Raw genomic sequence first — 12,798 nt, forward strand, 5'->3', positions numbered from 1 at the left:
CCCACTGTGTGGAGCATCTCACAATGGGATGATGGAATGTGTCATGTCATTGGTGGGCCCTAATGGCCCATTATCAGAATATGTCCCCCTGGAGGATGGAGGGGTGGTGAAAGAGATAAGAAACACTGCCCCACCTGGATTTAATGGCTGGCTATTACAGAAGGCATCCTTCTCCCTGCCCCCTGGAGTCAAAAGAGATAAGGAAAAAACATTTCCCTAACTGCTTTCAGCAGATGAAAGAGAATACACTTTTTTTGTTGTTGTTACATAACCTAAGACAATCCCTCAGGTATTTACAGATAAATTTTGCATGGAGGATTCATTGTCAGTTCTGATTGCTGAAGGACAAACTGGCTTTTGTCACTGGCACTGTCAGTAAATAATGAATTAATCCTGTTGGCCAGCAGTGAATTGTGGATGGCCAGAAAGATTACTGAGGCATTTTCTTGGTACAGTTGTTAGCTATAGTTACAGCTGTAATTGATACATGCCATATAATTGAGATATACCGTCATAGTGTTGAAAGACAGAAAAAATGAGATGAACTTGCATCTTCTTTTTACCATGTCTGGTAATGTTGCTCTTGTTTTACAAATTATGTTACTTTTACTAAATATTGTGGAAAGTTCTGCTGTTCCACTCTCAGAAGGACTCTTTAATTCACATAAATTACTAAGAAACCTGATAGATATATATAAAGCTGCTACAGAAAATTTTGTACCCGCAACCTGACATGGCTATTGAACATTGGTTTCCATTTTAAGATGTAGTGGCTAGTTTTCTTCTTACCACATGATCATATTTCAAAAGCAAGTTAGAGAAAACATTGTAGGCTTCTTTTCAGAATGATGTGCCTTGCTAAGCACTGTTTTGTCTGAACTGAAATACTTTCTTCATAAATCAACAGAGATGTCACCAGGAATTTTTATTATTTTTTTTTTAAGATTTTGCTGTGGCTATAGGAAACGTAGTGTCATATTACTGTGTTTTGTTCTCTGTTAGTGGAATTTTTATCCCAAAATTTGTTTTCTTAATTCTTGACAGTATAAGAATTAAGAGGAAGAAAAGCCAACAAAAAAGTTCTGTATAGTGCAGGCAGAAATGATCTTTCTGGAATACTCAGATGTATCTGGTGTTCAGTGGGGAACTGTAGATACTCTCAGGGATACTTTATGTCTCAAGGGTACATCTTGAAGAACCCGAAGTCCTATTGAGTTGCATTTTGCGTCTTTCACAGGAGAAAGGCTTCAAAAGGCCTTGTGTTTACATGAAAATCAACTGCAGAATCACAGTGGCTGAAGTTGGAAGGGACTTCTGGAGGTCATCTGGTCCAGCTCTCCTACCGAAACAGGGCTAGGTAGACCTAAGTGCCAAGGACCATGGCTTTTGGGATAATCTGAGGAGAGAGGCTCCACAGCCTTGGTGAAACTCGTGCCAGTGCTCAATCACTCTCCAGAGTAAAGAGGTGTTATTCATGTTCAAATGGAGCCTGCTGTTGTCTCCCTGATGAGATAGCCCTGAGCCTTCTCTTTTCTAGGCTGATCAGTCTGTCCAAGGCTGTCTCAATCTTTACACAGGAGGTGCTCTAGGTGCTTCATCATCTCTGTGACCCTTTATTTGGACTCTCCAGTATGTCAGTGTTTCTCTTGTGGTGGGGAGCCCAGAACTGCACATAGTACTCCAGATGCTCTCCCCTCACACTTACAAAAGAATTGGCTCATTTTGGCCTTCATTTCAGTCACCTGCATTTATTGAAAGTGCAGATTTGGAAAGGTCTGCATTTCTTTGCCAATTTTTATTCGACCAAATTCAGAATTCCCTTACTGTTCCTTCATCAGGAGGTTGTCTAGTATGTGGCCAGAGAGCCACATTTCCAAGTTATATCCTGATCACAACTCTTTCAAAGCTTGGCTAGAAAAAAAATGGCTCTGAATATTACTGATAGTGAGGTTTTAAGGTAAAATTTGAATTTTTTTTTTTTTTTTTAAACATGAAGCAGTATTTACATTCTAGGATTTATATGTAGTGCCTGGAGGATGCAGGGTGTGGACATCAATATTAGGATTTTTATTTTCTCACCATGTACCCATTTACCTTGACTTTGCAACTGTGTTATACCAAGATTATTATGCTCACTGTCTACAGCTGTTAAGGGTTTGCAGTTGTTAACTGGCAAAGTCACTGTATCTGTTCCAGATGTTCTCTTATTCATAATGATTATGTGAGTGGTGGTGAGTTGAAGCAAAGGTTCTGAATCCTGCTTAGCCTGCAGAAGTTAAACAAGCAGTGTTGTATGCTCTGGTTGGACTGGCCCACTGTTGGCAGGATGAAAAGTGTCACTATTTTGGCCAGTGCAGCTAAGCCAGCAAAATTCTTTGGGCAAATCCAATTATACTAACAAAATATTCTTATTTCTGGTGTTTATTTTGTCAGCTGAAGTTCCTCTGAAGAGCTTTTGCCAGTGAAAGATGTGTGTCATTACAGTATGATTCTGCTGGCAAATATTCATACATGAACAGGTCCTTTGGCCTGCAGCTTTGAGTCCAACTGGATAATCCTTGTTTATTTTGTCTTGGGAAAAGCACACCAAGTAGGCTTAGAAGTAGCCCCTTGTCATAAAATCTGTTACTTTTTGCTACTGGTGGCACAGGGCTTATAATTTACTGCGCCATAGTTGCTAATTATGGTAGCTTCTTTCTGGTTTTATTTAAAGCTAGAATTTTAGTTATATATTTAAAGTAAATGTCAAACTTCATGGTCCCCAAGAGCTTTTCATCTCTCAGCGTACCAGTTAAAATGATGCCACTCTTTTCATCCTGTTTGTTTGGGTTGTTTTTCACTGTTACACAAAATGTAGATGTGGATCCAGCAGGAGTAAGGCAGGACAATGAGCATTTGAAAGCTTTGGCTTTCATGAAAGCTGAGAGTTGCCACTATGCGAGCCTAGGGACACCAGTGATAATCAAATGGGGCCTGATCAGCAGTGAAGCTCAAGCGAAAGCACAACAGGGAAGGATGATAAAACCTGTGCTTATTAACATACAATATATTCTCAGTGTCCTGTTTTGCTCATGAGGGAACTGGCTGATATAATGCATTTGCTTCTGCCTGGATTCCAAGATCTGCTGCTGGCCTCTGTCGTGTGCACTGGTGCTAAAGTACATACACATGGGGGTGTGTGAACTACCCTGGGTTATCGTGGCAAGAAGATAAAATGTCCTTTGGAGTTCACATACTTGGATGGAAGAGATAAGCTTTCCTGGTTTACTATAACAAATTCCTCTTGTCCCCTACACCAACCCTTTGCATTTTCATTAAATATTTTTGTTTGGGGCAAGGGTGAAGGGCTTTTGTTATTCTTCTTAGTTTTTACTGTTTTCAGAAGTAATCTTCATTTCACTCTTACTAAATTCACAGAGTGGTTACAATTGTGCTCTGTATTGTTGCATGTTGGACATGAGAAAAATACATAGCATATGGCTGGAAAAAATAGTGGTAGTCACAGAAAATATTTTGCGCCCTAACAAGAAACAATAAGAGTGATTTGGGGTTTGGAGAGCTCCTGTCATTGTGGAAAGTATCATATTCCACAAATAAACTATTGAACTTAATTACTAATAATAATGTAGTTAGTTACTCCATGTGCTGATTGAAAATAATATGAAAACAAAATCATACAGGATACGTGTCTCTTATTAGCTCCTTGTACTTTCCTGCATGATAGTATTATCTTGATAAAATTACCACTTGAGAATTGGTTTCTTAATAAAAACTAAGACAAAACATCAAGTCTTCAATTAATTAGGTTTGTATCGGGTTTTTTTTTGTAAATCTCTTTGCAGATAAGTTGAACTTAGCTTTAGATTACTTCTTTTTCAGTACAGAAAAGACACAATTATATTTCAAATCTCTCTACATATAGTTCCAATAATTATTTTACCTTTATTTTCTTTCTAATGGGAAACAATTTTGAGTAAAATTACTGTTGCTAACTACAGAGGGCAGTTAGCACTTACAGAGTTTGAAATATCTGTGAGAGTTAGTAAGCTGGAGTGATGATGAAGGCAAACTGCTTAGCAGTTCACATCTCCACAGTCTTTGAAGTGGTGCACTCATGATGCAAAAAGGAAAAAAAAAAATAATAGTACTAGAAGAAATCTTTTTCCTAAGTAGACTGCTTTCTAAGGGGCAAGGTATTAGTGTTAATGCTTGGGAAGGGTGTCACGTGTAAATTAGGGCAGCACCAGGAAAGATCCCCAGCCAAAGCCATACATAGATTGTATTACGACAGGAGTGGTTATTGCATTCTTTCAAGTTGTTTTTTTTTTTTCCTGCCAGCTTCACTATATCCATTCTTTTCCTTCCTCCATTTGACATTTTCTTTTGCACTCACAAAATCCCAGCATACCTAATTTATCAGCATTTTTATTACCTATCGATTTCTTTGAATAGGATTAGTCATCATGGTGTAAAAAATTGGGCCACAAATCATCTTTCTCTGACACTTGTAGCATAGTTCCTTTAACATTTGTCCTCTGACAGTATTCTCTAAAATCTAATAAAATACGTGTTTTCACAGAAGCTGTGCTCTCAAGGCACTTACTGGCTATCTCTTCCAGGGTTTTTTTGTGTTGAGCTTCTCAGGGAAAGCAGCCTTTTGGAAGAGTCACCCTTTACTTGGATATCTACTGTCATGAACCATCAGGCGCATACTTGCCTTTTGACCTATTTTTCTCTAAAAAATTAAAGTGCAGTTGGTTAAGGAGTTCAGAAGAGGTTGAACAAACAGATTCATGCATTATCAGACTGGTTCCCTAAGGAAGCTGACAAGATACAGTAGGGGAAAACTCCAATCTGTGCTGAAGTATTTGAAGACAAGAGACTGAAAAGCTCTAAAATTTTGTAAAAAATGGCCACAAGTCAAAGAGAGGAAAAATACCTTTTTTTTCTTCAACACTTGGACAACACTTCTAGTTCTTAAAGGACTGTCTTTGTGCTGGAAAGAATGCTGGTGTACAAACTATATGTCAATGGAAACCTACCAAGGAGGAATTTAATAGAGTTCAGAATATAAAATGCCCCTGTAAAGCTAAGAGCCAGGAGAGGTCCATAGTCCAGTCTACAATTCAGTCTGAATTGAAACCTCTAACAATCTAGGGGGAGGGGGCAGTTCTGGAACACAGTGCTGTTGCAGACAAGTTGTTTTCTCTGCTTCAGCTATCTGCAATTAAATGCAAATGTAATTGAAATAGTGCTGTGGTGGACTGAAATAGAAGTGGTGGAGTGACTGGACAAGCTGGAGGCCAACTAAATACTACAAGTTTGCTTGCACTAGGAATTGTCAGAGAAGTTCACATGATGCTTGGATTCAAGGATCGTTCCAGTGGTAGTTCATGTATTTTTAGTTTTTGTTTGTTCAGTTGGTGATCTCTGCAGTACGATGCATACTTTTCTGTATTTTCAGTTGTCATGCCTATTAACAGCATGGTGTGTTTTAATTTTGGCAGGATAGTGGGGTGGAAGGGGGGATGTTTACTGCATTTGCTGCTGGCTTCATAGGCATTGGTGGGAACTTCTGAGAATGACAGCTCTATTGAATTGTTTGGTAGCATGGTCACGCAGTGAAAAGTAGTTGTGTTCATAACCAGCTGGAAAAACGTTGCTTGTACCGTTGAAGGTAAATGACCTTCACATCTCTAGCACTGGAAACTTCAGGCAGTATGTAGGCCCTGTGGAATTTTAATGAAGTAGACAGACTTAACCAGAGATTGATGATTTTTTTTTCAGGTTATGTGTATGAATAGTTATCATTACATAAATAACTAGAAGGATAAAGCATCTCTGTGCTGAGCTAGCAGACTAAAATAGGCTGCAGTACAGAGCAAATGTCATATTAGTTAAGTACAGACCTGATAGGAAGGGGGCGCAGTGCAGAGAGCAAGCTCTGTGTGGCAGCTGCTTAGTGACTAGTACAGATTCCATTGCTGTGAAGACTGTGTTTGTACATTTTCCCATACTCCTGTAGCCTGTAAGTGCTAAGGCAGGAGGATTGTAAAATAGGTGATGCCTTATTTTCTTTGTATTACTCTTTTCTAATAGAGTTTTAATCTTTCATGGGTGTTGGAATTTTTCTGTTTTAGTGCTGCTAAAGTATAATTTAAGTAGTAATTCTTGCAGGGGTTAGGGAACCATTAAAAAACTGTGTTTATAAACACAGTATAATGGGTGGATACTTGCAGGTGCTAAATTTCATGATGTTTAAGTCTTCAGTCTTCAGTGTCACTTCTAACGCTAGGTGCAAAGCAATACTGAAGTAGGGATTGTAATTCACTCATCTGGAGGTGGGTTTTGTTTTTGTTTTGGTTTTTTTGCACTGGTGTAGAGCGAAGACAGTCCGAGTCCCAAGCGACAGCGCCTTTCCCATTCAGTCTTTGACTACACAACAGCATCACCAACCCCATCACCACCAATGCGACCATGGGAGATGACGTCAAATAGGCAGCCTCCTTTGGCTCGACCCAACCAACACCACTTCTCAGGGGAACGATGCAGCACACCTGCACGAAACAGGAGGAGGTAAGCAAGCTGTGTAGCTTGAGAAAATGTTCTTATTCTTTCTGGTTTTAGCTCAAGGAAGGTGTTTTTTGGGCAGCATTGACTAGATTGCACATGGTAAACATGTTAACATTTCCTTTGAGCTGTAAAATCATGCAGCTGTGACTGAAAAGTTACTGGAAGTAATTCAGGCTTGTGCATCATCTTGTAATTTATGTGAAAAGTTAGCTTGAAGAAAAGAGTGCTCCAAATGTTTTTTATGAACCTCTATTACTCTGCACTGAGTCAAAAAGCATGTAGAAAAGTGCAAGGAAAAATCCATCTCATCAGGGTACTTTTAAAAGTGTTAAGAATTACTTACGTAATACCATCATTTTCATTACAGTCACAAATATTTTTGTACTTAAAACCAGTCAAAATAAAGATGAGATATACCAGTGGGGGAGTTGAAGAGGTTAACATAGTATCAAACTGATTCATATGTAATAGTACTTAGATTTTCATATCGGTCTTACCTTGTGGCTCATTAACTTCTCAAAGCAGGGATTTTGGAATAAATTACAGTGGTCATGGAAGAGAGAGACTAGAACTGGAGCCTGGATGGATGATATGCTAGCAAAACATAAACCCACAGATTTTTTTGCTGTTGTAGTTAAATAGATTATCCAAAACAGACGCTTTCATTGCCTCACATTCTGCCCCAAAAATACTGAGTTACCTTATGCAAGTTAAAACACACTGTCTCTGTTTGCTTCTAAGAAATGTTTTAGTTCAGTTTGTTCTAAACAAAAAAGTGTCTCTTTTTCATTAATATGAAATTTAGGCTTAAGATATATTTAGCTAGTTTTCTTCAGATTCTACAAATCAAATTTATAAACAATGATCAGCCAGTAGTTTTGAAGCAAGAGAGTTTAGAGCGTGCTAGTTTTGTATCTTTGCTTCGACTTTATGAATTTGAAAGCTTTCACTCAGTGGTGTGTAAAATATACAGCACTCAGTGCAGCTTGTCAGACTTAGGAAAGAACTTAAAAGGGTGGTTGTGAAGACGAAAGATCAGATTTTTCATATAATTTAGTACAAGGATGCTCTGTTAATGGCATTTGTCCCACAAAATTATCTTGACTTTAGATGGTTTCAACTGAGATGCCTCGAATATGTGCATTTTGTCATTTTTATTTGGTGTCCAGTCAGCTTCACAAACCTCTTTGCAGTGTTCATTAACATCTGCAGTTAAACAGCATGCTTAACAAGTTAAATGCTAGATAGAAGAATCTAGACAGGATATACTGTGGCATGGAGGATAAGAATGGAAATGTGTAAGGGGTGCATGGGACAAGTGTCTTGACATTCAGATGCAGTCAAGTGCTACCGAGGTAGCAGCCTGTGGCTTTTGCAAGTCAGCCATCTGCAAGCAGCATTGCGAAGCCATCTTCAGTCTGACGGGAGCTGTTAGTGTGTCTGCAGCTTTATAGACACAAACATTACTCTTTCTGGGGCCAGCTCACCTGATCCTGGGTAATGACACAAGTTTTTGCTCTAACGAAGACATTTGAATGTGTCAGTACTTTGTTTCTCTGCACTTGAGTCGGGACATTTTTTAACTTAGGTGCAGTGTTGCATTTGAACTAGCTCCAGGTCAGTTCCAGAGTAGCATTGCCCCTAGTTTCTTCTTCTATAACCAGGATTTTTAGGGAGAACCATACATACATGTTTCTTGTTTTGCAGGAGACTTTGTGAGTCTTAAGAGTGCTCTGGAGTCATACCAGAACTAATAGCCATTCTCATGGATCAAAAGCTTGATTCCTTAAGATCATTATGAGTGCATCTGTTATTAATGCTTTAGGTGAGGTTAAGCCTGCGCTTTTGAAGCAAATTCTTTGTTTTCCCTGCTTTGTTTTCTCTTCTCATTGCAGAATGGTTTCAGAGTTCAGGTTTTCAGGTTCAGGTAAGATAAAAGGTGCACTCCAGCTGCAAATGGTCATTGAGTTCAGAGAAACAGGGTAGGGTGAGTGCAGGCAAAACCTTTGAAGTGTCTAGTGTGGACATCACTGCCCCAGTGTCATCAGCATTAACTCTTCTGTCCTACCAGTTGACTCATGTTGGTCAGGACAGTCTGTCTTGGGGTTTTTTAATTACCTGGATTTTTTTTTTTTTTTTCCATTACCTGCCTTACTATTTGGACTTTACCTCTTGGTATCAGTGATTTTGTGTTGTGCCTAGCACAAGAGTGCCCTAATTTGTTAGGTTGTTTTTTTTTTTTCTGATTGACTGTAAGCAAATAAATATTGTTTTAATAAAGATAGCTTTTTGGTGTGAATTTGCAGAAAGATTATTTTTGTCTAGATATCTATATATAGTACAGATAAATAATAAATGTAAAAGCATGATGCATGCCTGTGTGAAACAGAAGGCCATTCCAATTTATCTTTATCAGTCATTGTGAAATGGGGGGGATCTGTACCATTGCTGTGCCTTACCTTTCATCTGTGCTTCCTTTTCTCCTTGTCTTGAATGTAATTCTGAGCTAAAGGGATTCAAGGATGTCTTACTGCAATGAAATCACCCTATTTAGAAATACTAAGATCTGCACATACTAACTCTGCAGTTATGGATACCTTTTGATCGCTGTTCTTACCTGAGGGTAGGAATTCCTGCAGTTTTCTCACCCCTTTCATCCTGTGTCTTTGTTTTAACCTGGCATTTACCATACTTACACTGTGCATGTAGTAGCAGAGGATTTTTTCCATGGCTGTTTTTAGAGACTTTAAGCACAAGTTTATTACTGAAGTTTCATAATAGTTTAGAACCATGTCTTGACAATTATTCTGAAGTAATTTCCAGTAATTCAGAAGCTGATGAAGCTGTTCTGAATTTTGATGATTGAAAGGATAGTATATTTATAATTCTGCACAAGAAAAAATCCAGCTTTGCTTTATACCAGAGAATGATGCTTCTTCATTCGTTTAAAAAGATGCTTCAGAAGTTTTGCTAGCCTTTGTTGGCTTTTTCGTAATTCTAGGCTCATTGAAAAGTAAAACCAGGCTTTTTAACCAAGACAGAGGCTAGGCTAGTTTTATGAGAACTACCTTGTCTAAGTGCTGGTGGCAGTTAAGAGAACTTCTGTTCTTCTAAAGCACTGTTCTTATCTTTTGTAACTTTCCTCTATTTTTGGAGGTTTTCCAAAGAAAAATTCTCACACAGGCATTTTTTTATGTTAAAATGTTCAGATCGTATCTGTTTCATAGCAGGAAGTAGCAAATTTAAAACAATCTGAGACAGGTCTGCAAACAGTAGAACATCTTCTGCATTACTAGTTGATGATTAGAAATTATATATGCCAATTGTACCTAAGGAGAATGTAGCAGTTGTATCATATTAGTAATAAAGCAATACAGAGTGTAGCAAAAACTTCAGGAAAGAAAACTGGATTTAAGACTAAATACTTGAGTAAGAACTTAAATTTAGGTTCTCCATGGTTAGAAGAAAACACAGCTTGTATGTTCTGCCATGGTAGTTTATTTAAAAAAATATGACTATGCATTTTTAAATTTGTTTAGGTCTTTTTTGCTGTGTTATAGCTTGGCCTTACGCCTTCTGTCTGACCTGTTAAGAATTACTGTATGTTTCAGTTCATAGAGAGGCAATAATGTCATAAAATCTCTGTGAAATAGGGTAGAAAAATAGTAGCTTGAGATGTTGCATCATATGCTCACAATAGCATCTGGGTAGCTGGTAATGTGGTCTTACTTCCCCCAGGTATGTGTTTCATGCAGCAGGAAAGTTGGACTCAACCTGAGAAGTATCTGGGATTTGCCAAGAGGTTATAGGTTTATTTGATTTTGATTTGGTAATAGCAGAGGTTGAGTTCCGTGCAGTGTTGGAAAGGACATGTTCTAATAATGATCACAGATCCTTTTTGTCTCTTCTCTGCAGTTTGGGTCCTTTAGCGTGTTTCATAAAAGGGGAACCATTTCACCCCATGTCGCTTTAATTTGCTGTTTCTTCTGGGACCTGTAACTTGTGTGTGTTGTGGAGATTGGAAGGCATGTGCTGAAAGTACTACAAGATCATTTTGTGCTTTCAGTGCTTTCCCTTTCCAAATAAATGAGAAGTGACATGTTCAAGACTTCTCACAGTAAGTTTATCACATCTGTGTGCATCATTTTCTGAATGCTGAACCTGAGACCAATGGTCTCTGATTTCTAGAAGTTTTGGCTTAAGGTAGTTGCAGCTCTGCTCCAAACATACGCGCAACAATATAAGAATACATAATCAAATCCTACACCTGTAGATCAGTTGCTCAAAAGAGGTGTATGCTCTGGTCCAAATTTATCTACAGAAGTTCTCCATTCTGAAAAAGAAACAATACCACAATCAAAATTTGCAGGGATCTTCTGGACAGAATTTTAGAATGCACTCAGTTACATAGTAAACATGTGAGAGCTGAAAAATTAATTTGTTTCTTCAGAGAAGTCTATTGCTTTGTCTGCTGTCACTAAGCAAGCAATCATTCTGTGGTGTGGTTGAAACAAAGACCCTGGGGAAATCTGTGATCATTTAAAGAAGAATTTTTACCTAGATAGAATAAAGGCAGGGGAATGTTGTGAAGACTGCTATCTTGACTTTTGAGCACTACTGTGGCAATCCAAGTGTCATTTTTTTAACAAGGTAATATTTGCATAAAGTTCTTCTCTTGGTTTCCCTAACAGCATTAAGCTATGCTCTGTTAAGCATTTCATACTGAAAAAAAAGTGTCATTTATAAGGATTCTAACAATTCTGTCAGTAAAAAGTTTTAGTACAAGCTAATAAATTTGTTCTAGTAAAATTTTCCAGTTTAAAAAAATCCTTGATATTTGATTCTTTTGAGGTTTTAGTTATTAAGAAGGATTTATGTCCTTTATATAACCTCTGATTTTTTTAATGCATTTCCAGTCCTCCTGTTCGACGTCAGAGAACAAGGAGAGATCGTTTGTCTAGACATAATTCTATTAGCCAGGATGAAAACTATCACCATCTCTCCTATGGACAGCAGCAAGCAATAGAAGAGCCTCGAGCCTTCCGCCCACCGAATGTATCTCCTCGTATGTTGCACCCAGCTGCTCACCCACCACAGCAGAATGCAGTGATGGTTGACATTCATGATCAGGTAAAATTTTTAGAGCACAAACAGAAGGCTGTTCAAGTGGGGTTTGGGGGGCGGTTTTCCCACCATCTTCCATCTGAGTCCAAGGCATTACTTTGGTTGCCCTGGAAGGTCAGAGACCTGGGATGAGAAGTCTGAGACCTGGACAGGGGGGTTTGAGACCCTGGCACAGAGCCCAGGAAGACACTGGCTTTGATCCCAGTCCATAGGAAAGGCTTCCAACACTGAGAGATTAATTACAGGCCACAAGAGTGTGAAAGATAGTAGTTTAGTTTATCACACAGTGAAAAATCTTAGTTTTAGGTTCTTTAGTGTGGAAGTGGATGGGAGCAAGATGGAGGATTTGGGTCGTTGTCTCTTGCTTCTTTCTTCTTCACTCATTCCATTTTCTGTGGTGACAATGACACAAATTAATTTAAGGAGATTGGGTCAGAGTAAAGATGACCTATTTAGTATAGGTAGTAGGTATGGGCAAATAGCTATAAATAAAGGGTATGTAATAATTAGTATAAAAGACAGCGACCTCCCAGTGAGAGAGGGTTCTCCTGGTGCCCAAACAGCTGCACACACCTTGGCTGGGCACAGAAAGAATTGTAAGATAAGAAATAATAAACAAAGCGCGCAACCTTGAGAAAGCAGAACTTGAAGACTCCATCTCTTTCTTACGTCCAGCTCAGCTTTTCAGAAGGCAAAGGATTTTAAGACCACCATAATCTTGAAAACATCACTCTCAAAAATCTTCAAGATGCGTCTCCTCACCAAATAGTTCACCTCATCACATAGTTGACAGTGAAGGTCATGACTTCTTACAGAGTGGTGGTTTTTGTTGAATAATTAGGTGTATGAAGCATTGCAATAGGCAGTGAGAAAAAAGCCCCAAAAGTTCACACTTATAGTAAAGAAGGTTGATACTTAACAATTTATACGTAACAATTTGTCAATGTATGAATTGGCATATTTTTCTACGTCTCTGTCTCAAACCTTCGAAATGCAGTTATTTTGCTTTTGTAGTTAGTTTCTTGTGATAAATATGTGATAAGATACATATTAATTATGTATTCTGTTTCACAAGAAATACCTCACTTTAGCTTAGGAGTA

General features: G+C 38.3%; 1 protein-coding gene across 3 annotated transcripts in view; it reads left to right on the top strand.

Annotated features, from left to right (window-relative positions):
* RNF38 (ring finger protein 38) overlaps positions 1 to 12,798 on the top strand; it is a 52,420-nt gene that overhangs the window by 16,138 nt on the left and 23,484 nt on the right. For all 3 annotated transcript variants that reach the window (XM_040090421.2, XM_040090422.2, XM_040090424.2), the window contains exons 2-3: positions 6,383 to 6,576; positions 11,490 to 11,703. In XM_040090421.2, coding sequence (XP_039946355.1) covers positions 6,470 to 6,576; positions 11,490 to 11,703 — 321 coding nt within the window. In that variant the 5' untranslated portion in view covers positions 6,383 to 6,469. The remainder of the gene's footprint in view (positions 1 to 6,382; positions 6,577 to 11,489; positions 11,704 to 12,798) is intronic.

This window comes from Hirundo rustica, chromosome Z, assembly GCF_015227805.2.
Source record: "Hirundo rustica isolate bHirRus1 chromosome Z, bHirRus1.pri.v3, whole genome shotgun sequence".
Classification (NCBI taxonomy): domain Eukaryota; kingdom Metazoa; phylum Chordata; class Aves; order Passeriformes; family Hirundinidae; genus Hirundo; species Hirundo rustica.